At 38.2% G+C, this 25096-nt stretch overlaps 1 protein-coding gene and 1 long non-coding RNA gene across 2 annotated transcripts in view; both read right to left on the bottom strand.

Moving 5' to 3' along the window:
• Positions 1–25096, bottom strand: part of SYNE1 (spectrin repeat containing nuclear envelope protein 1) — a 280833-nt gene that overhangs the window by 235100 nt on the left and 20637 nt on the right. The window contains exon 2 of the mRNA XM_058801698.1: positions 5003–5064. Coding sequence (XP_058657681.1) covers positions 5003–5064 — 62 coding nt within the window. The remainder of the gene's footprint in view (positions 1–5002; positions 5065–25096) is intronic.
• On the bottom strand, positions 17154–24604 carry LOC131555584 (uncharacterized). The gene is made up of 3 exons (XR_009274545.1): positions 24535–24604; positions 18736–18810; positions 17154–17523 (listed from the first exon to the last, which is right to left on the bottom strand). It is a non-coding gene; the product is annotated as an uncharacterized LOC131555584 (long non-coding RNA).

Below are 25096 nucleotides of genomic sequence, written 5' to 3'. Positions count from 1 at the left end.
TGAAATTTCCATTACTCTCTAATAGCTGGACCCCTTCTCTGGCACAATTTACTTCCTAAATCCATAAGAATGTTTTCACAGTCCTTGCTGTTGGTGACTCTTCTAATTACTAAAGCTGAGGCACTCAGTCCTAAGTTTTGCAGGATTAATTTCATTGCCCAAATTAATTTACATTCATGGTTTAACATAAGAGGTTATATGCAATACTAACTGCAAACATATAGTAACTGTTGAAGCAGGACAATACTAGTCAGATTTTCCTCATTATGCAGTCAAGGTCAACAGCAGCTTATTTTTTTTCTGTGTCAGTGACAAGGACACTGGGAGCCTCTGTTTTCCCACTTGAAAAAGACCAAAAGGACCAGACTCAGTTAAAAGATGAAAACTGAGGAGGCTCATGAAAGACCAAGTTACATTTAAATTTTAAAAACCAGCTAAGTTCATGGAGAGCACTGTGTGTGAGAGCTCCCAGTCTTGATATACCTGCTTCTTTTTCTTCCTTTCTTTGCTATGAAAGATATAATTTTGCAGTTTTAAAAGCTTTAATATGAGGCTTAATGTCCAGATTTAATTCATCATGATATAAATATTCCATAAATAAAATTAAAAATTTTCACCCATTCTTAGTTTTATTTTTAATTGATATCCATCCTCTGCTTTTGTTTTTTATATGTGCGCATCCTCTTAAGAGAAACACAAAATTAATAGCAATTTCTTCCAGTAGGTATTTGTTGTTCACTCTGTCAGTGAGTTTACTTTGGTGAGTACAAATACTAAAATTATCCCTACACCTGGGAACAAAACTGTTGTTTGGTTGGTTTAAACCAATTTACAGTATGTGTCTCAAACTTTGAAACGAATATTTCCCCAAACTTTCATGAAAGGTGAGAAAGGCAATAAAAAGTACATGCCTTAGCTGTTAAAGAAGGTGATATATTTTTCATCCTCTTTACTCATCTAATCCCCTACCTCAAAAATTGGCATAGGTAGTGAAATGAAAAAATATTTAAGCAATTGCCGTTCTGAATGCAAGTAATGTCTCCTTTTTGAAATATTTGGTGTAAATTTGTTCTGTATTTTAAATTTAGATTTTGAAAAGATGCTTCAATAGATAATTAGAAGCATACTCAAATTATGTCTATACTTTGAAGCTGAGATTGAGATGAGGAAAAACAGTTCTACAACCATAGAAAAATACGAATAAATTATATGGAATCAGAAAACTTCTTGTCCTGTTACACATGCATATCGCATTTATCATTAGTAGAACTGCACAGATGCACAAAAATTCAAAAGGATGGCCAGAAATTAGACCACATTAATTTCAAAGATTATGACCCAATTTCTGCAATTGGCTGGCAGAGAAAACATGATTTCCAATTGATGAGTCTCACCAGATTACTGCTCAGAATCACAGAACAGGGACAGCTGGGCTTAGGGAAACAGCAGAGGGACAGATGCAGCCTCGTGCTAACAGCCCCAAATGAAGCTGCATCACACTACCTGCTAGTTAGCACACTTGCAGGCCCTTCCTTGCTCTTCATCCCCTCTGGGTGAGGCCACAGCTTGCACCAAGGCTGTTTCACCTCCATCTTTTGAGTTGTCCCATAATTAATGCCAAGATGTACTTGTCCTCTGCTTGTGAAAGAACATTGAAATACATAGCTTAATCTTAAAAAGGTAGCATTCTCTTGTAAGAGTGAAAGAGAATAAAAAATTCATACCTTCTCCTACTGCCTTTCATAAAATTCAGTAAATAGTATCATAAAGCCATTTAGGCTGGAGAATTGCTTTAAAATCAAGTCCAACCCTTAACCTAACACTGACATGTCCACCACTAAGCCATGGCCCTATGTGCCACATCTGCACCTCTTCTAAACACCTCCAGTGATGATGACTCAATCATCACTGGCATTCATAGACAGCCAATTCCAGTGCCTGACAACCCCTTTTGGTGAAGAAATTTCAGCAACAGTCTCACTTCATTTATCTATTTTGCTCATTAGTATTTATTTGTATCCATATATTCAAACCTATTCCTAACATCAAATAGCCAAAAATAAGTGGTTAAATGTAACTGACAGTCTTAGTTACTGAATTAGTTTCTGTTTCAATTAGAGCATGACTTTTTAGATGAAAAATATACACTAAGAGCTTTCAGATTAGCAGGGGAGAATTTTTTGCTCCTAGCAAACCCTGACAAATAATCACATACTGCTTTATGTTCCCAAGCTATGAACTGGTCTTGGTTCTACCTAAAATAATCAAATCACTTCTGTATTTCCATTTCTTTCAAATCACTACTTCTCACAATGTAAGAAACTACTCCTTCTTAGATCCACCTTTGCTCTACTCAATCAACACAGTGTAAGGATGACAACTCTACCTGAGTGGTTTCCTTTCCTTTGCTACCTCTAAACCATCTTTCAAATCACTACAGTAAAACCCCATCAATCTTTGCATAGAAACCATTAATTTCTCCTATTTTTGAGATTTCATGCAGTACTTATTTTCAAAACCCCTCAATCTCACTTAAGATGAAACATTTCTTTAGATGGACATGGCACTTGGAGTAACAGATACCCTAATTATAGTTTTCCATTTTCTCTTACTTCCTCCTATTCCTTTTTCAATTTATAATTTTATGAGATTATCAAAAATGCCAATGAAAGGAAAGAAATACAGAGTTTTCCAAGAGTAGCCAAGAGACAGAGAGACAATTTGACATGAATTTACTGAGAATTTGGAATGCATATACTGGGTCAAATGTAGCACACTGTTTCTGGATCAATGGTGAGACACAAAGGCAAAATTCAAATCATGTTCCCCCTGTCTACCCCTTTTTCCCCTGGCTCAGCATCTATTGCTGTTTCTCTGCTCTCAGTTTAGGCCAGCACTTCACTGTGTTCCTCACTAGGTACTAGACTAGTAGATGCTCCACTTTATATTGGGTCAAAGACGAGAGCAGAATGCAGACAGTGCTGCCTAAAAGTGGGTCTCCTTCCAGGATTTTTCCGTATCACATTTCAAAGGCTTCCAGACAGAGATCTTGCATATCTCCAGTTTCTTTTGAAACAATCGAAACCACAACAACCTTTTACAAAACTCAAATAGCCCAAATATTGAAATTTTGAGTTAAAAGTCAGAACATAAGTGCAAGGGGAATACTGGGCACTTCAGAGACCCACCTGTATTTCCTACAGGTGTGATTAACTCAGAAAACATTTTCACTTACATATTTCCAGAAACGTAACTAAAAAAGTTTTGAAAGTTTAAGCTTTAAACACCTAAGAATTTGAATGTCATGGGTCACTTTAACTGAGTCTAATTTCTGTAAACAGTGCTTCCCTTCGGCAGCATAACCGTGAAAATGGGAAGCAGAGCCAGATGATCTTAGGCAGTGAGGCAAACATGCAGAAAGCCATCAATAAAAGTATCTCAGACAGCTTTCCTGGTGAAGTGTGAACGATGAAAAATCAGTTACTACAAGTAACTGGAAGGTACCTAAAAGTCAGGGGTGTCACTGCAGAACTGCCTGGTTTGGATGTGTTTGATCAGTCTTTACAGTATCAGGCCCATTAGAGAACTACACACCTAAAATCATGCAAGTCAAAAGCTCTCATGGCCCAAATGGACTAGCACAGCAGGAAACATTCACTAATCCCAACCCACGGCAAGATCTTTTAGTGGCTGCCACCACTACTTAGTCTCTTGCCAAGGATTAGTCTGTAGACTAGGGAATTATCATGATATGGACACACATGCTCATAATATCTAACAATATGTTATAGATAACCTACCTAACAGTTCTACTTTTCCATAATTATCAGATTATTATTAATGACACAACACAATTCAGAAATAGATGAACATGAAATAAGAGTTTTTTCCTCTGACACTCGTTCACAGCCCCCTTAGTTGATGCTTTAGCAAACACTGAATGCTTTTTAACTTCAAAGTAAACAGAACAGAGTGCTTAAGTTGTTTCCTACATGAGGGCCTCTTCCAAATTATTTTAAAGACAATATGGGGACAGACCTCATTTCCAGTGAGAATCCATTGCCAAGAAGTCCTGAAGGTAACTTTGTTCTTGCAGTGGAATTTTACAATGCCAGTATAGTTAATTTCAAAGTAAGTTCTCCCACTACATTCTTCAGCAATGTAAAATATTGCTGCTCTACCATATTGCCTTGCCAGATCAAATCACACGATACAGCATTATATGAGCCTCCTGCTTTGCTCAGCTCATTTTTGAGGGCATTTTTTGCCTTACACAAAAGTTAAAACAGTGCTGTTACAGCTATTCTTTACTCAGTTTTAGTGATCGTTAATCTTCAGGCTTAAAAATGCACACTTCAAAAAGCTGCTCTTGGAGTTTAAATTTTTAATTTATTAGACTAATTGATAACTATGGTTAGAGGTGTGTTGTGTGAAAAGTCCAGGAAATCTCACTGCTTAGATAAAGTTGTTACCAGTTGTAGCTTAATACTTTAAAACTGTCTTTTTACTCTTCTAAAGGCAAGACCAGGAGTTTAAGTTGTGTTAAGAGGAAGGAACAATAGTTTGATGACAAATCTCACAATGCATCAGATAATTAATTCAGCACTGGATTCATGAAGCACTACTTATGTCTGTCACCAGATCAAACTGCACAAGACATGACTAAAGTTTTATTTGAATATATTGTGTGCAATAAGTCCAGTATTTCCCTTTCATAGAAAGCACCTTCAGATGTTTCCTCTGGCTCAAGTACCAGGTACTGTGCTACCTAGTTCTGGCCAAAGAGGCTGGGTGGCTGCCTCTGAACAGCACTCACAGTTCTGCAGCTGATCACTACCACACTGAGATTCATCCCCAGTAGTGTGCAGATGAGGAGGATCCTTTTTTAACTTCAGGAAATAGTGCCCAGAGAAATCTGGCATATTCTATACTCCTGGGCTGTATAGGCATAGATTAAAAGGTTTGAGTTTCAAAAAAAAAAAGATTCAAAGCCATGTGTTACCTTAGCCAGATGAGTATTGATCCATTTTGTGAAAGTCCGTTTCTGCACTGACTCTTGCTCATCTGAGAATAAAAGGAAATCAGTTTGATTAGACATCACTGGATACTTTCAGATTTACATGATGGAAGAGTAAAATTTCCTACTGACAACAAATGTATTCTGCACTTGCCAGAAATAACTCTATATTTTATTGAGACAGCCAATTTTGCCTCTAAATACTCATAGGAAATACTTCTTATTGTTACAATAATGTTCTGATATCCGACTATTTGAAGAGTTTCACAGCAAAGTTCAGGTCTTAACAAGCTAATGAAGAGAAAGACACAACTTAAGATCTAAATGTCAAGACAAATTTGAGCTCTAAAGCCATATTATACTTACCCAAGGTCTGAGCACCTACAACTTCTCTATAATTTTTAACTAGAACCCACATCTCCCACAGCCAAGCTGCTTTTACGCAGAAAGTCAGCTAGGGACTTAGAAAAAAAAAATATTTCTTAGCATATGTATTTGAAAATGTTTAGAATGTTGAATTAAAGATTTGAAATTGCATTATCAAACTTAGCTGTCCCCTGGGAGATCCTGCCAGGAAGGAGCCATTAGCTAGTCCAGGCAGTTTCTACATCACTACTGACTGGGCCCCTTGGCCCTGTCTTGAAGCACTTGTCTGGTTTAGGGAGCATTTCCCTGACTGTCACATCGTCCCTGCGGGGCAGCTGCCAGCTGCACAGATAAAAATAGCTCCCAAATCAGCTCCTCCAGCTCCTCCTCCAGCTGCAGCAGCAAGGGTCACAGCAGTGGAGGGAAGAGCATCCCAGCATTATAAGCAATTCACTAAGTCCTGCCCCTTTCTTGTGGGCAATCAGTTTTGACACATGGAATAATTTCACAGCACAGGTATTCAATTATTTACAATGGAGATTTTTCTTTCAAAAATAGGAGGAAACATCTACTTCATGGAAAAATAAATCATGTTATTACCATCATCAGTTCTAAGTGAACACCTTCATTTCCCAACAGAAAATTCAAATAAATACAATTTCTGTTTGATATTTACTTTTCATAAGAACATGCACATATCCCAAAACCTACAGATGGAATATCTAATTTTAGCTCCAGCATTTGCTCATAACTTGTGCAGCACTGAACAGCACTTTTCCTATTCTACAGCTGTAAAATTAAAATGGAATATTCCTTACCTCCCATTAAAATTCTGGAATAAGCTTGTTGCATTCCTAGCAATAAACTCCCTAATTTAAACTCACACAATGCTGCTTCACAATTAGGATACATAGGTCAAAATGTTATCTTCAGTTGGTCAGTGGCCATATACAAGCTCCCAAAAAATGTCTGTGCGTTATAATTCAGGAATATTTCCTTTATGTATAAATACCACCTCTCATATAAGAAATACAAGAGGGGAAAAAAGATACCTACACTCACCAACATCTACTACTAGATTATCACACGCTAGATTACCACACTTTATGCCTAAGAAAATAATTCTGCATTCTATAGTTTCCTTTTATATCATTGGGCAGGCAGAATTACAGACTTTGTAAAAATTTATTACATACTCAGAATCTACTTGTTGCAGTCATGGGCAAGTTATGAAAACTGTCACTAAGACACTGCATCACGCTTCATTCCACACTGACTGTTTTTTGCAGGGAGGTGTCTTGACTTTGTACGTGACAATTGTTTCTTTATTCTGAAAAACAGACTTCTCATTGCACAGTTCCTAACCATGAGTAAGCTTTCCTTTTGAAACACAGTAAATGTCAGCTGTGATCTGTAATTACATATACAGGTAGCCAAATTAACTTCCATGCAAGTACTTGCACACTTCCATCGGGTTGTGTGGGAATTGGTGTAGGGATAGAGATCAAGTACACACAGAATTAATCAATTTCTGCCTTAATTCACACCTCTGTAATGCAAAAATCTCCCCAGCAACCCTGATGCAAAAAGGCATGCCAAAAGAAATAAACCAGGCCTTCAGAAGCTAAACTTCTCATCAATTGAATGAGTGAAAAATTATTCCATAATTTGTAGTTCCAGTGCATCTTGATGATTTAAGAAACAGTCTTCTGACAAAAATTGGAAATCAGACAACCAGCTTCCAGCTTCTAAAGAGACACTTTACAAGCAGAAGACACACAGAGTCTCAGTCATACCAACAAACAGCAGAAATAGCCCTTCTAAATAACCTGCTTCAAGAGAATTTATATGAGCAATGTATTTTTTATGAGCCCAAATGGAACCACTAAATAAAGTTTCCTTGGTTCTAGCATTTATTTTGTATAGGCTTAAAAGGAACAGATTTTACCACTGTAAAATCTATGTCTCAACATAACACAAGAAGTGCATTGATTTTTAAAATTCTATTGTAAATATGCTTTTAAAAATATACCTGAAAGCAATGGTGTTATTTTCATTGATTAAATTCTCTGCACAGGTACTGCTTATTTATATCCACAAAACCTGTGTGTCACACAGCTCCTTATGCTCTCCCCACTCACAAGGACTGTCAGCTCTGCATTCGCATCACTTACCCTGCTGGCACTGAAAGAATTCAGGAAGCACATTCAATGACAGCACATTTCTGCCACCAGCACCTTTACAGTGAGCCATAGCACTGCTGCTGCTGCTGTGGATGCTGCTGTGGCTTCTATCCCTCTCTCCTGTGCAGCGTTTCTTTAGGATACAGCCAGAAGTAATTTTTCAACAACCATCCAATTTCTTTCCCTCACTGGAAATGCAAGCCTCTTACAAAAATCCCTCCACCATCTCTTATCTGAGAATTCATAAGAAGCCAAACCTTAAAAACATCCTTATAGGTTCTTGCAGAGAGGCAACAGCCAGACAAAGCCAGCTGTATTGGAAGCAGCACTTCTGCTGGTCTCACTGCCATCATCCTTCTCCACTGTTTTTCTGTGGAACGATTTTATTATCCCAGCACCAGCCAATCAGCAAGCAGAAATCTCTGATGTCAAGAGCTTGAATAATTCATCCAGGGACCGTGACAACCCAACTACACTGCTGATATCCTAAAGCAAAAAGATGCGTGCAAAAATTGATGCAGCTTTCTCACCACTGCTTTTTTAACAACATAGTGCTCAGTAAGTAAAAATGGTTGAATGGCACAGACCTTCTTTAGGTTGTCATACATATAAAGGAAAACAGCTTTTAAAAACAACCACTTGGGTTCATTGCATACTCCTGTGAGATAGAGTCCTTCAGCTTTGCAGCTGGAAGTGGAAGAAATAGCAAGCAATAGATTTGAATAGATATGTAGGCCACTTAGCTTTGAATAATGTATTTGATCTGTTGTACAAGGGGCACAAAACATATGTAAGGATGCTGAGAATTTTTGGAGTGTGCCTAGATTAGTCTGAAACATACTCAAATTTCTGATAACATGCAGTACTTTCGATTTCATTAAGTCAGAGCAATAGAGCACTTGAACAGATATATTTTCCCCCTGGTAAAATGAAGGCAGATATGAAACAATCTTTGTGGATATTCATATGTTATTCCCCTACAGGGGCCAACAGTAATACACACTATGGAAATGAGAATAAAAAGGCTCACTTTTATTATGCCATTATTGGAAATGTATCATTATAGAGGCCAAATTCAAATTTCTGTGTCTGTAAAACACAAGGACACTGACAATATGATTCTATATCTGAAAGAAATGATGTAAGAAAGATACCTTTAATCAAATATCTTCTTTTAATTGGCTGGAAATACGTTCATATTTTTACAAACCCTTTCTCTACTAAACCATCACCAATAGGCTTCTTTGCCACAAGAATTTCTGATTAGGCAAAAAAGGACAAACTTAATTGGATATATTTACTTTAAAACATTTAGAACAAATTATTTGGATCAATGACCACAACCAACTATGCATCTTCAGACAGTTATGAAGATGCTGATGGAATGTTCATAATGCACACTTTTTCTAAGGTCTGCTCCCCTGCTGACAGGTGTGTACTGTGCAGCAGCAGATGGCACATCAAGCACTGGTGCTTGGGGATGGGACAGTGCAGGGTGCCAAATACTGGGTTCTGCTTCAAGGCAACACAAGAAGGAGGCTCATGCCCAGAGTCACAACAGAGTCAAGTTCATACATGTCTAATAAAAGACTGATTCTCACAGACTGAAAAACATGAAGATTTATTTTAGTGAAATTCAAGTTCCTCCTCATTTTCAGTATCCTTTTTTTGTTTTCTTTGGTTTCAATGGTGCTGCACCAAAAACATCAAAGAGTTTTTTGTCTTATTTTGTTTCCAGGTTTATCTCATACTGCTAAATCAACCTGTAAGTACAGAAAAGTGTCCCAAAACAGCTGCTATGTTTCAATATCATGTGAAAACACAGTAGAGAAAGCAGAGGGCAGCACCTCAGTGGAAAATTTTGTTTGATGAGCAGTATGGCATACATCCTCTAAAGCCTTCAGTGAGTTATGGTATATAACTATTCCTATCTTCATTAAGGACAGTTTTAACTTAAAGCAGCTGTAGAAAAGCTTGCAGAGTGAAAGCAATATTGGGAGGACACTGCTTATGAAAAGGGGCAATATTTTAAGCTTCCATTACAGGTAAATGGACCCAATTAGGGGTACTGCACAGGGGCCATGTAAATTCATTTCTTGTCCTTTAAACTACCAGTTGACCTTTTTTATGGGACAATGCCAGGAAATTTTTGGGTTTTTTTTAAAAATCCCAACAAACAAATTAAATTTGGTGGTAGCTGTAAAGTATAGTTTTATTCCAAGTTTCTAGGTTTAACAGTAACTCTAGCATAGAAGAAAAGATGAGAGTAAAGAGGGAAAACTTGTTTTCAGCAGCCTTTGCTACTCAGCAGCCTTTGCTGCTCAGTAGACAACAAGACTTAGCAGCATTGATACAAAGACTGGGGATATATTTTTATATTCCTCATGCAATTATCAAAGTTTTATATTTTAAGGGGAAAGACAGCATTTGTCAAAGTCCAGCTTTCAGATATGTGCTTCTGCTGAATGTGCTTTATCAGAGATGGTGAGAGGGCCACAGTAACAGACCAATTATCTAAATTGTTCCAAGATTTGGGATCTAGGTCTATACATCACTCCTAGCCTGCTCCACCACTGAGCACCAGTCTGCTCCCCATCACTTTCTGCAGAAAGCAAACCCCTACACAAGGGCTAGAAAGAAACCAGTCATCCTTGGCCAAACCCCTGCTAGAGAAAATTACAGGGATCAGCTCTCTGGGGTTTACACAATGCGCAAGGGAACATTAGTACAGTCCTTTGAGAGCTACAGGTTTATATCATTTGGAAGAGTGGAAATAGAGAAACCCCCCCACACACTGGTGGAATAATTACAGGAAACTGGAGCATGGAGAAGCAGGCTCACACCTGCAGCAGCACTGCCTGCTGTGTCACATGCTGCTGCACAGCAACTGGCACACAGCTGAGGACTTTCTGCTCTTACTGTCTAAAATGTGTCTCTAAAATATGTATTTTAAATTTAAGACATTCTTATTGATTTACTGCACTTCTAAGAGACAGAGTGTGTATCTAGCCACTATTTAGAAAGATACAAAGAATGATTCCATTTATCATCCAAAGAAGGTCGCATTTTAAAAAATATCAGAATAAAATACATTGATTTGTCAGTTTGTGTCTTCTTTTGTTCTCAGTCAATTTATTGCAAGCACAATCAGCAAACAGGCTCTCTGGATGCACTTGTGGACTGTGCAAGCAGATGAAATTTCTGAAATCTGGGAAACCAAAAATTTAGCCAGCCCCAGAGAATGTGTGCTTTAACTCAGGCTGTTGGCTGCACCTCACAGCAGCACTTAGAGTTTCACAGCATATGTTCATAGTGTGGGACTTGGGAGACTTCCAGTCCTTAAATCCAAGGTAAGGCCCTGTTGTGGCCATATTCCCATGAGCATATCAGATGCTCCTGAGCCATCCAGACTCACATCATCCTCCACTTTCCTGTGCTCTGGTTTTCACAGGAAGGAACAGAGCATGAACAGAGCACAGTGCAGTGATTTAATCTTGATTCTTAGAAGCCAGGACATGGTCTGGGCATAACTGCACTGCCCATAACCACTCTTGGATTTGATCAAAAAAGCTTCCCCTGGGTGCTTGGAGAAATGAATGAGAACAACATGAGTTCTGCAGTGGACTGGAAGGTATGTCCAAAATATCTTTTTTTTTTTTTTAACTCTACGCATTTTTCCCATTTCCAGCCCCTGCAGCATACTTCCTTCTATTTCGTGTTTTGAGTGATGAAAAATAAAACCAACTGAAATTAAATTGCTGTGCACTATATTTTGCCTGGATGGGCTGCATTTTGTTCTTCCACATGTGTAGAAGCCAAATGCGTTCATAAGTAATCAATGAATGTATTTGCATTTTCTGTTTACTGTGTATTTGCCTGTGCTGCTGCACTATTATTTTTATCTCCACTGACTACTGTCTTAATCTCCATATGATGTAAACATATTACTCACATATGACTCACTTGCATAGTATCCACACTCAAAAGAATACAGTCAGAAATTAAAAAAACACCATTTAAAAAACCATTGTAGGCACACTTAATTCATTTTTAAAAGCAGCACCCTGGAAAAGATATTAGCTAAAATCAGGATACCCAGCATTTGAGTTAATCATGTGTTATGGTTTCAGCTCAGTCTGAAAGACTCAGGATTTGCTGCTCTGCAGGTGTCAGTTTATTCACCCATTTGGCACAGGAGACAGTGAAATTAAGTGTTTACACACACCTACCTTTTCCTGCACCAATAGATAAGGTGAAAACAGCCTGATATAATTGATCAGACTCAAGTTGCTATTTTTTCTTATAATTATTAATTTTCCTTAATTATATACCTAAAAGGATGGTATGGACACTGACAAATCAGACACAAAACTAGAAAATCCAGTGAATTTCATTAATAAGAATAACTATCCTACATAGCACTTCTATTTCAATCATTCATGCTAATAAGTAGGCATACCAGCTTAAAAATTCGTTTTTCCTGAAGACTTTAGTATTTAAAGACACTGACAAGAAATCAATCTCTATTAACTACCTACTACAGTAGCATCTGCAATAACCACAATTAATAAAAAAGAAAAAAGTGCTAAAAAATTATTTGGGGGTTTTCTAACAGCCCATTGCAGTTCTGCAACTGGCATCATATTGCCATTTACACATTCTGCAGCCATTCTTTCTATTGACATGAAAGCCTTTTGTGTAATAACCTTTGTGTGGTTTTGGCCCACTCCCTTAGAGATTTTGACAAAGTCAAAATTAAAAAAAAATATGCCACATAGAAAAAAAAAATCTAATTTTTAGCAGAAGTCATAAAGACAAGCAGTACTCACATCAAATCATTTAAAGAAAATAATTTAAAGAATATATTTTAAAATGTTGATTATAGATCTCTAGATAATCTAGATCACTACCAGTATGTCTACAAATACCTTTATTAGTTAGGGCTTCAAGCAGTCATTCTGCAGTCAAGAAAGGTACTTAAAAAGAAGTTGTACAAAAATAACTATGAGATCAGTTTGAAGGTCTCTGAAAATGGAAAGCACAGGCTCTGATTCCACCTTTTACACACTCTATGGCACTTACATGAACCCCTAAAACAATGGAGAGTCTTGCTTTCCTGAAGCCAGCCTTGTCAGGCAGGCAAATTAATGTAACAGTCACCACTGATTTGAAGGAGACTTGCTAATATTGTTTGACATTAATAGGACTGCTCATACCATTATGCACTACAACCTTTGAGAGAGACTTTGTGCAAAAATGTCAGAACTGAATTGGAATCTGAATGTTTAATGTTTCTCTGTCATAAGACACAGAAATGTAAATGCACGGCAGCAAAAGCGCTGCTTGGAGCAAATTTCTACTACCAATAGTAAAATTATCATTTTTCTATGCCTAAGTGAATTCATTAGCCTAAAAACAATGAGAAAAAACTTGATTTGGATATGGAAAAGCTCAGAATCTACTGAAATAAATCAAAACTAATGGAGATATACTGGGCACACACTGCCCAATAAATTAAATCAATAGTGGCATTTTTACAACAGTGGCATTTTTAGTATGTTACTCATGAATTCAGAATATTCACCAATAATTATAATAAGCATTTCTATTTGTTTATAGTAACAAATCTTGTTATAACTCTAAAATGAATAAAAGAGACTAGAGCAAAACAACAGAACACCTCAAAATCAGTAAAAACACAGACATGGTAGAAAGGATTAAAGCAATACTAAATTTGCGGCACCAAATAATATATCCTGCTATGCTCTAACATGAAAAACAGCACACCACATAGAAAGGAAGCAAGCTGTCCAACAAACACCAGGCAGCATTTTGAGATGCTAACTATCCAAAAGTGAGGGATTCTCAAGGAAATCAAATTGGGCAATGTCTTGAACAGAAATAGATTTCCCTGAAAATGATAGTTACTTTTGAGATCCACATTCTTGCAGTCTCTGTACTGTCCGTCCTACACGGCACATGAACATCTTTGAAAAACACACGACTTTGACCACCATTTCTGATAGAGTCCATTCACAACCAGTGATCAAACATTTTGAAGTTCAGCCGTTTTTACTCTCAAGTTAAGTAACCAAATAGCCCACTGAGAACATTTAATGGCCTAAACATCCAATGAGCCCTCAAAGTGATAAGAATCACATATCTGCTTATGGTGTTCAGTTCATCCAACCAAAGGTAAAAGAGGCTGCTAAAACTTCAAGGCAGACTGGTGAGCTACCAAGTGCAATTCTATTAGGATTTGTTCCAGTAAAAACTTCATTCCTACAGACAATTCTATTATGGTAACTGAGGGCTGTCTAGGCCTGGAAGACAGTGTAATTGCTCAAGCATGGAAAGATAAACAGAGCTAGCAAAGAAACTACCTGATAAAGTGCCACAGACAGCAAAGAACTACAAACAAGCTTACAACTTAGGGCTTTAAAAAATCAGTAGAATTGAAATTACTTTTTGTCAATCCATCTACAAGCTATTTGTGATGCAGAGTCTTAACTTTATACTGGCTACTCCTTTGCTTTTTTCTGCATAAGCAGGACCTTCAGAGTTACACATTTGGCAAGAGCTCTGGATTTCCCTGAAAAAAATCTATCCCAATTTGTCCACATTATAAACCCTCTCAAATTCTCACATACACTTGAATTTTAGCACTTAGACTCTCCAACAACCCACCTTTCTGGCCTTGATAAAGATTAAGCAGACTGCACACAAACAGTGGCTAAACATGCTTCAGCTTGGGGAATATGGGGGAAAAAAAAACAAATTTTCACTGCTCATAACTGCTTCAGCTTCAAATAATACTATAGAGAAGCTGCAAGCTCAACATCTATCCTCACTTCTCCTCTCATCCCCATGACGGCAGCTGGATGTAGCTCCCTGTTTCAGGAACAGAAGGGACAAAATCTGGATTAAAGGGAGGAATCTATGGAGGAAAGAAGAAATAGGTGAATTATCTAGATAGCATATACCCAGAAGGTGGAAAAAACCTCTGACTGGCACCTGGAAAAGTGAAAGAAACAGATAGAATCTGCTTGTGCTGGCCTGGGGTGCACAGCACTATTGTCATTGCCAAGACAACTCAAAGTTAGATCTTCCAGTTGTAACCATGTCCATACAAACTTTCATTTCTTCTTTTCTACACATGTGATAAGACCAGTCTTCAATTACATAACCAAACAGGTTTTAAATACATGCTCCCTATCATTTTTTGTGCATGAAGGGAAAATTGTCAATGAATAAATTGTGGGGTTTCATTTTTTTAATTGTTTAAAATAATGTTGGTCTCCCTGTCAGACTTAATCATTGAGCATGTGACTTTGCAACTCTTGCACTATTTATCTAAGTATTTCTTCTCTTTGCTATGAAAATACTATGAAAAATAATGGGGGAGGCATAATTAAGGTCGCAAAAAAACACTTTAAATACTTTAATTCCAATGTTTTGAATAGAAAACTAAAAAAAAAAAAAAAAAACAAAACTGTCTACAATTTGAAGACAATTCAATCTCTGAAACCAAGTTTTAGGAATGATGGTCTTCATCATACATAGATATCAGAATCTTTTCTCTGAATATCATTCCACTCCAAAGTCCTAGGATATAGCATTGATTAGTATTTATAAAGGTGATTTGACATTCTTCTGTGAAACACCACAATAAGCAAGTAAGAGTAGAACAAAACAGAATTGTCCCAACTGTGTTTGCCTTCAACAGTCCCTTCCATAGTAGCAAATCACAGACACCACTCTGCAAGTAACAGAACTTTTGTAGTGATTATATTACTCAAAAGGACTAAAAGCACATCTGGGCCATTGTGTTAGAATAACGAAGTCCCTGAATTTGTTGAGGGGCAGCTAGAGTAAAGCCCATGCCCTGGGAGAGGGAAAGCAGCCTCCTGCCCACTCAACAGAAACTGAGCCAGTGGAAGAGCTGGAAAGAAGGGGGCTGCAATGGAGGGAAAGGAAGTGGTGGTCTGCAAGCAAATAATTGTTCTCATCCCTAATAGCCAGGGGCAAGTGAGGCTTCAAGCATTTATGAGACTTTGTGCATGCCCTTTAGACAGAAGTGAGATGCTTACTTTGCTTTTGGACAATTATTTTTGAAAGGTCTGCTAGGCTCTTATACTCTTATATCTGTTTATTTTTATTCTTTTTTCTTAGTAGCAAAAATTATTTTTTTCATAATTTATTTAAACATAACCATGATATTATTCATCATTCTTGCCCTAACACTACAACATGGAAACTAATGAGAATTTTGCCAGTGAAAGAAACAAGCATTTATCATTGAGATTATACTTCAGATGGCCATTATTTCTCACCTGAAATACAGAGGTACACTTTTTTCATTGATTCTATAGCATATATATTTGTAAGGAGGAAATATTTCTTTGGCACACAAAATGGTTTGCTCTTACTAGGTCCTGCTGCATTTAGCATCTCGTAGCAAAATTTTTTTCCAGAAGCAATATTTTTGCAAGAAGCCTGAAAACCATGTGATGTACTGGGTTCATCAAGTCTACAACTGATCACAGGAAGAATTTATTTGTGCTCCCCTGTGGGAACACCATTCTACTTAAACTGACTGGATCTTGATTTTGACAGATATTCTTCTGTATAAGAAAAAGCAGAAAAAGGTATTTCCTCACAGGAAATTTTACATTTACTGGACATCCAAAAATATATTCAAATGTTATGAGAAAGAAGAGATGACAAGCATATTCAGAGCAGGTTTTTCAATAAGCAAAACAGAACCAAAACATCAACAACCATCAAAACAATAAGAGACATTTGACAAAATGCATAAAGGCAGTGATATCTCAGATTTGCCCAGGAACCATGCTGTGACTAAACACTGCTCACATTTAATATATTTCTTGTCAAACTCAACAGTTCTTATTTATATTTTTAATCAAGCAAGTTTTGCAGGCTTCATCACAGCTTTTATATAAGTCGATGACTGCAGACCATCTCCAGAGACATCTGAATCACAGTGAAGGGAATCCCCACTCCAATGAAAGAACTGGATAATGATAGTGCCAGAACTCACTTGGAGTTTTTAATAAAAATTCCAACATTATGCCACTAGTACACAGGTAAGTAGCAATGAGCAATGTGAATATTTCACAGAGAGGACCTTATGTGAACAGAATCCATGCCATGCATCACCTGCCCTGTAAGCCACGTGGCCTGGTTCAGGCTGGGGCAGCAGTGGCTTCAGCAGGACCTACCTGCAGCCCCCCAGCAGCCATAGGGAGGGCAGCGAGAAGATGGCTGGGTTCTTCAGTAGCATGGCTGGTGGATGAGAGACAATGGCAGAAGCCAAAACAAGAAACATCTCAGGAATGGGAATGACTTCTTGCTTAGAAGACTTTAGGGCAGTGGATCAGGTCACCTGTAATCTCTGAATATGGAGATAAAATCCTGAAAATCTGGTTCCAGCTGGCCAACCTGGAAGCTGGAAAACAGACCCCTTTCCAACCTAAATTCTCCTATCAGCCTATGGAACATATCCTCCTGACAAAGAGGTAATGAAAATCACACTTTCTAAAGAACTATTTAGAGTAAAACCCAGAGAAGTTTATTCAGTAGATCAGATAGCTACACAATAACTGGAAAAAACACATATAAGCATGCTGCTTTTCAGGAGACTTATCCCATACTAGCATAATCAAAGCAGAATACTCACAACTGCACACATTTAGAAAGTTTCTGTTGAGAGTGATATTCATTGCATTTCAGAAGTTTGAAACTTCTCAGGTCCATCTAATTTTCTCATAGCATAAAGCTCCAAAATAATCCTATTTAATACTTCCCACCACCAAGAATTTCAGTGCTTGATCTCCAGCCCTTGAACAGATAAACCTGATGGGTACATTCCAGAGTCCACAAAATTTCACTGCCAGTATTTAAGGAAGTAACAAAAATACTGGTCTTAAACAGCACCTGTAAGATAAACACATTTTGGTTTGCCACAAATGGTTAGGAAAAACCCTTTGTCTTAACCCAATTCATAATCAATGAGAAAAACACAATATGAATTCACTTTTAAATACCAAAAACCTCACTTCCTTCAGCTCATTCACACCTTACACCAGAGAGTGAACTTCAGGAGAAGCTCTGCAAGTTGAACATGCATTTTATAAGATTTTTTCTGTATTTAGTCCAGTTGCCCTGACACAACTCCTCTGCCATATGGGAAGGCATGGAACATACAGTACTAAATAGAAAGAAACTCCCTAACACAACTTCTAGACTCTAAATTCAAATCACTTGAAGTCAAATTAATGCTGATATAGTTTGTGCTTGTTTGGTTTTTTCCCCAAACATCTTTCTAATATTCATGCTGGGCAAGTATGTGCTGATTGCCATCAATGGCAGTGATGAGGCAGCTCATTACAAGCGCAGCAGACATTGGAAATCGGTGTGGTAACATATTCCGATAGGCACAACATGCTGTTTGCATCCCAGACACAGAAACAGTAACCTCATCAACTCAGAGAATACCACAGGCAGGAAGCCTTCATGTTGTAGGATTTCCATGGTTTCAGGATACCTTCAACATAGTTACAAATTTTACTGCAGACTCCCAACTTTCTTCTCCTTACTTCACTCTCAGTAGAAACAACAAAAAAACATTTATTACTGTGTAATATTATATTTCACTTAGCATGAAAAATATTAATAATGAATCACAGAAAATTCAATGTTGTTGCGAGAAGCATGTATCTTCTATGAAATACCCAGAAACATTCAATAAAGTAAAAGTGATAATAAGTGCACTGAAACAAACTTCCATATTTACTTTATTAAAAAGTCATAATTTACTTTTAAATGAAATGATCAAACACTAGCCACCAGTTAGCAGTATAAAATCTCCTATTTTATACATATTACAGAAACATAGGGTAAAAACAACTAAGTAAAACTTTGTTAAAACAGATATTGAGAAAACATATTGGTTTGTTGTTAGTAGGCTCTTTTTCATTGTATCTATTTATATCTTTCTTTTGTTTTGTTTTTAATTGCCATAGTATGAAAAATAAAAAATATTGTAAATCTAACCCATATACTGTGCTTGTTTGGCACAACTATTGCTTTATTCACTACATTTAGCATGTACATTTTCCTTTTCTGTATTCCCATTTTATGACATACCTGAGACTACCTTCTAGAAAGCTTAAAAGCCTGACTGTTATTTCATACAGAGTCATTCCAGTGACATCATCGGGGCTGCATAAGAATAAATCAGAGCATGATGAGAACCACAGTGAGATGAGCACTTTGGGGCCTACATTCAGCTGTAAAGTCAGTCTAAATGAAGGGAAAAACAGACCACACTGATTTATACTTCCCCATTCTTAATCAGGCCTTTTCATTTTGATCTTCCCTAGGATGCTTCTATTGTATTCTCCAAAAAGCAAAAAAAATTATGAGAACCCACACAGTATCTACATTTCACAGTCATAAATAAAACCCCTGAGGACTCCTAAGAATACTTGTCAGTTTTTTCTAAAGGTAGCCAAATACCAAACATCAGAATGTGAGGACTGTGCTGTAGATGAGATTATGACGATAATGATGATGAACCTCATGAAAAGTTTTAACCACAGTTCACCAAAAATCACATCCTAAAATATTTTCTTATTATAAGTTTAAAGTTTACTTTTCAAAACACACCAAGATCTGGGGGTTTAGGCAAAGTATCTTCGCAGTAAGGGTACATTACAACAAAGCTGCCTGCCCAACCTGAAGTTCAGACCCTGTACAAAGTCAGAGCAGCAACTGTGGCTTCCAAAGATTCCCGTCCCTTCTGCTCCTACAGCAATAGCCACTGTCCTGACTCCACAGGGGAAGTAGCAGCTCCAGCTTGGGTTTTCAGGGCTCTGGCACAGGCAAAGGCAGCAGCACAGTGGTGACCTTGTTCCTGCACAGCAACGCGCTGCCTTTATTTTATGTATGCCAACTGCGCTCCTATTAAACACACAACATTCTCAAGAGGTGTTAAAAAAGCACTGTTTGTATCTGCTAGTGCAGGAGGATGCAGTGAAAACAGAAAGGGCAGCAGCAGAGCTGAAATTCATATCCTGCTAGAAATAGAGCTACATGACCATATGCTGTAACTGAGAAGCAACTGTGGTGTTGGCTCATGAACACAACAAGTGACCCTAATTACAACACCAATAGGTATTTCCTACCAGGCTGCAGCAACTGATAAAACTCATTCTAAACCGAACCTTGCAATACAGGAACAACATTTGCCTCTTCCCCTCCCTTGTGAAAAAAAAAGGGAGAAATAGCTGGCACTTCTCTGTTAACATTTATTCAAACAAGAGAAAAATTAATTTATCCAGTTTCTCTGCTGGTTTGGATAAGAATGTGTACCTGGCCTATCAATCAACTCCAGTGAAGATAAATTGGTTTCTTTCAGGTAAAAAGAAAGAGGCCAGATTCCCACTCTTCTTTGTGTATGTTCACCAAAGAAGAGGCCTCAGGCCACTTAGAATTAATAAAGAAATATCTAAATACCTACATAAGGTAAAAAAAAAAAATAAAATTGCTTCTGCTAATTCATACTACGTAGCATTACCAGTAGTTCTGGTATTAAGATTTGCTAATTTCCATTTAACTATTGTTTTTGCCAAGAAAAACAAGATAAAAAAATTACTATAGCACTTAGATACTACTGAGCAGCAAGAAACCATGTCCCAGGAAAAAGTCCCATCAGCAAAGAAATGTATTACTGAGTGAATTTCTACCACCTTTAAACATTGCTACTTGTTTTTTTTATTATCACTGTCATTTCTAGCTGATGAAACAGATCCTTCACTCCTGAAGGAAAACCATACTCTAGACAAATCACACACGTGAAGAAATTACTTTGCGTCACCTCTAGTAAATTCTCCCAGAAGCAACAAATTTCCAGCACGGGGGCTGAGCATGGGGTCAGGGTCCAGGCACAACATCATAGAGAGTGCAACAAGGTGAGAGTGGCTGGACACAGCAGCAGAGCTGGGAAAAGGAGCAGGAATTGGGGGAAATTGGGAGCTGGCCCCAAGAGGGATTAAACACTGCCAGCCTCTTCCAGGGACATCTGAAAGCAGCACCTGGATTCCTTCCCACCAGCTCAATGCTGTGTTTCACACCACGCTTACACAAACTCTTGTAGCAATTTGGGTACGATTTTCTCATGACGACAATGTCTGCATTTAAAGACTGCACCTCTTAATTTTGAATTATTCCCCTAGTCTGGGAAAGCAATAGTTTGTATCAGTGACAGAGTAGAAAAATTAACTGCTGTCTGGTCAACAAACAAGCCCAAACAAGTCTGCCACAGCACACAGAGCTGAAATATTTCACTCAGCTGCCTAATGGGACATAATGTTCACTGCATTACAGTTTAATGTTTTTTAAGCTCACTTTGCTTTTATATCCTTGGTGATGATGTTTGACTATGATATTCTTTCATACCAGGAAACTAGAAAAACTGTAAAGGAAATGCTTACGTGCTACAACCTAGTATCTTGATCTACGCCTCAAAAACTGATAGCTGCATACCACATTATTTTCTAATTGTTTTTACAAAGGGGTTCTGCTTCCTGAAAGACACTGAAGGTTTGAAGTCCTTGATCAAAGTCCAAGAAGCCTTTATAAACTTCAGTGGGTACAGCTTGTGTCCTATCTGGAGAGAATAATAGTGAAAAACTCAAGTTTCCCATTGCTATTCTAGAGTAGTCCGAACTCACTGGTCAACTTCTCATACTAAGGAGAGTGATTCTGAAAGCAAGGAGCTGCAGTTACCCTGAAGACCACTTGCCATTAGGGTTAAGAAAAAAGGTAGGCCCTTTAGGCTCCCAGCAGATGGAGGACAACTTTGTCACCTTCACAGTGTAAAATAAAACTACTGCACCAATCCTTCTGTAGGTAACTGCTATTGAAGTATTAACACAATCATACAGAAATAATTAATATACCTCTTCAAGAAGTTTCAGAGAACATATAACCAAAGCCCACAGTTTTCAGATCAGCCCCATTTACTCATTGTGAGGCCACATAAGTATAACCACAAGCAGCCTGAAGCCAAAAGTGTGATGGAACTTCTCTGTCTGATAATCAGCTCAAATTACAGCTTCTGCAGAAAAGTTCACATTTGAGGTGAAGCAAATGAGAAGTTTCTTAAATTCTCCCCTGCAGGGTCCACAATAGAGCCCTTTGCCTTCTCATGATAAATTATCAGGATATGATATAAGCAACAACTCCCCCCAATGGTGATTCATAATTTTTTAAAATTGTATTAGCATCTAGTTTCTAAACCTTCCTCTTCAACTATGAAAGCCAGAAGATGATTTAGTATTTTATTTCAGTACTTTGCTAATAATTGAATCCCAGAAGCATCAAATAAGCTGACCATTCCATAATCAAAGGCTGACAATGGCCTTTTAAGTACATGATAATGTACTAGTAAATTCTAGTAGACATTCTAAACATTCTAGAGCTAAAAATACATGACATAAATATGGAGACCCTTAGCTGAACACCTTTGAAGCTGCACTAGCTCTTGCCTCAGTGGTGATTGCACTTTTCATTATAATTTGTGCTTTGAAGCATCTTAGCCCAGCTCTCTTCAATAACTTCATGAGAGACTTGGATGCAGGACTCAAAGGAATACTAGGTTTGCCAGGGATACTAAATTGGGAGGAGCTGTTGACTGCCTTGAAGGCAGAGAGGTCCTTTGGAGAGAACTCAATAAATTAAAGGGCTGGACAATCACCAACTGTATGGAATTTAACAAGGGAGACTGAAAGATTCTGTATCTGGGACAGGGCAATCCTGGATGTAGGTACAGACTGGGGAATGAGAGGCTGGAGTGCAGCACCATGGAAAGGCACCTGGGGTTCCTGGTCAGTGGTAAATTGAACCTGAGTCAGCAGTGCCCTGGCAGCCAGTAGAGCCAAACCTGTCCTGGGGGCATCAGGCACAGCATGGCCAGCCAGGCAAGGGAGGGGATTGTCCTGCTCTGCTCTGGGCTGGGGCAGCCTCACCTCCAGTGCTGGGGGCAGCTCTGGGTGCCACAATGTCAGAGAGACATTGAGCTGTTAGAGAGCATCCAAAGGAGGGAAACAAAGGTGATAAGGGTCTTGAGGGAAAGCTGTATAAGGAGCAGCTGAGGTCACTTGGTTTGTTCAGCCTGGAGAAGAGGAGATTGAGGGGAGACTTCATTGCAGTTACAACTTCCTCAAGAGGGAAGAGGAGGGGCAGACACTGATCTCTCCTCTGTGGAAACCAGTGGCAGGACCCAAGGGAACAGCCTGAAGTTGTGTTGAGGAGGTTTAGCTTAGATTTTAGGGAAAGACTCTGTGTTGAGAGGATGTCTGAGCACTGGAACAGGCTCCCCAGGAAGTTGTCATAGCACCAAGCCTGTCTGAATTCGGTAATTGTTTGAACAATGCTCTCAAGCACATGGTGTCACTCTTGGGGCTGTCCTGCGCCAGGCCAGAAGCTGGACTTCAGTCATCCTTGTGGGTCCTTTCCAATTCAAAATATTCTATGATTCTATCAGTGAAATTAGTAAAAAAAGATGTGATGTGGAACATCCTTAAGCTATTTTGATAAAGCTAAACTACCTGCTAGGTTCTAAAGGCATACAGTGGGATTATTAATGAAAAATATTCTTCATGCACTGCTCTCAAGACTTTTTTCATTATCACCCATGTATATCCCAGATAATGAACACCATAGAGTAAGAATAAGCATTCTGCAGAGTACAACATTCTTCAAAATCTGAATCCTGTTAAGCGGCATCATTTGTTGTTGTATTCCTACTATATCCGTACACATTCCATTGTACACACAATTGGAAATGTTTGAGGTCCATTATCTGGTTTCATGTTAATCTATTTCTGGATTTTAGACAACTGATCTCCCTTTGGTTCAGGAAATGTAGGCAATCAAGTCACAGAGAAATAACCAAATTTGGGACTTTGGACAATATTTACATCTCAAAAAATTGGTACCTACCAAAAAACACATACCATAGATTTAGTTTTTTTTAACCTAGACAGTTAGTAGTAAAGTCAAGTGTGTTTTGAATATCTCATATTAAAAATAAATACATAAAAGTACAGTTATGTCTATGGATTTACATGCTTGTATGAAGTGTGCATGCCAATTTTTACTTAAACATGTACAACAAAGATCATGATGAGGCCATGAGACTCACACTTCAAAGAATAAAAGCTTTCTAGAATCATTTAGTTAGGCTTTCTGTACCAGCAGATCTGCAAAGAAGTGCTCTGCATGAAATGCAAAATCAGAAGTTAATCAGGTAACATCACTTTATTCTTTCCTCTGCCCCATGCAGCACCATAAAGTGAGGGATATGAAAAGGGATAGGGTAAGGGTAGGGACAAGGAGAGTAGTGTGGAAAAGGAGTTCAGGGAGGAAGTGATTAATTCTGTAACTTCCCCTGAGTGCTTTGCTGAGCCTTTCCAGAGTGCAGGCACAGCCAGGGATCATTACTGCCTGATTCAAGCTGCAAGATAATCCTGTGTGCAAAAGCACCAGTCATTTCTAGGACACCAGCCTACTGTATTATGCTCTTTAGTGGCCTTAATACAGCACGTTTAGCTTAGTGGAGTACCTAGAGAAAACCCCCATTTCCAATTCATATTTATAATTTTAGGATGCTTGTTAGCATTACATTCTGGCAACACAGAAATTTGGTTGGTGCCACATGGACACAGACAAAACCCAGAGTGCCTGCTCAGAGGGTTCGCCTCCATCTTTGACACAGGAGCTGAAATCATTTACTGCACATGCAGAACAACACAGAGCAGCTCCTCAGGGCTCCAGTCAGGCAAAATGGAGCAGTGCCAACTGAAAGGGAAATAACCCTCAGTCAGGGTATCTCATTGCAGGGGTTCCATTCTGTTGTCTCCTATCACAAAAGTTCCATACCTTCTTAGTGTTATCTCGTGGGTAGCTCTCAGAGCACTGACTCTTCCTTCGTCACAAAGCAGCCAACTGACTCCAGTTCTCTTCTCAACCAGCCACCCCACTCTTTTATAGCACTCTTCTTCTCATTGGTTACAGCTGTGGTCTGTTAAAGCCAGGCCTGTTCCTAATCTTTGATAACTGACCCAGCTGCAACTCCTTAGGGGTAAGATTACTTTCTACACTATCTTTATTTTCTCATATTCTAGCCCCTACAATTTCCATCCTTATGTAAGTCCTTGCATTAGGTAAAGCGTAATGCAATCAAATGTTGGAAAAACAGACAGAAAATGAGGAGAGTAGAGAGCAAACACAGAAATGGATTAACACTTGTTTACCAGGAGTTCCACAAATTACTGCTTATTTTTGTTTAATTACACTAAAGCCCAAGCAATAAATGCATAACATAGCATTTTAAATAACCCACAATGTCTACATCATTATAAATACAGCATTCAAAGTAAATTTTAATAAGAGATTTTGCTAATGTTTGAAAACACAGAGTTCTTTCTAGATGAAACAGACT

The sequence above is a fragment of the Ammospiza caudacuta genome, chromosome 3 (assembly GCF_027887145.1).
Source record: "Ammospiza caudacuta isolate bAmmCau1 chromosome 3, bAmmCau1.pri, whole genome shotgun sequence".
NCBI lineage: Eukaryota > Metazoa > Chordata > Aves > Passeriformes > Passerellidae > Ammospiza > Ammospiza caudacuta.
This window is presented reverse-complemented; position numbering and strand designations above follow the sequence as displayed.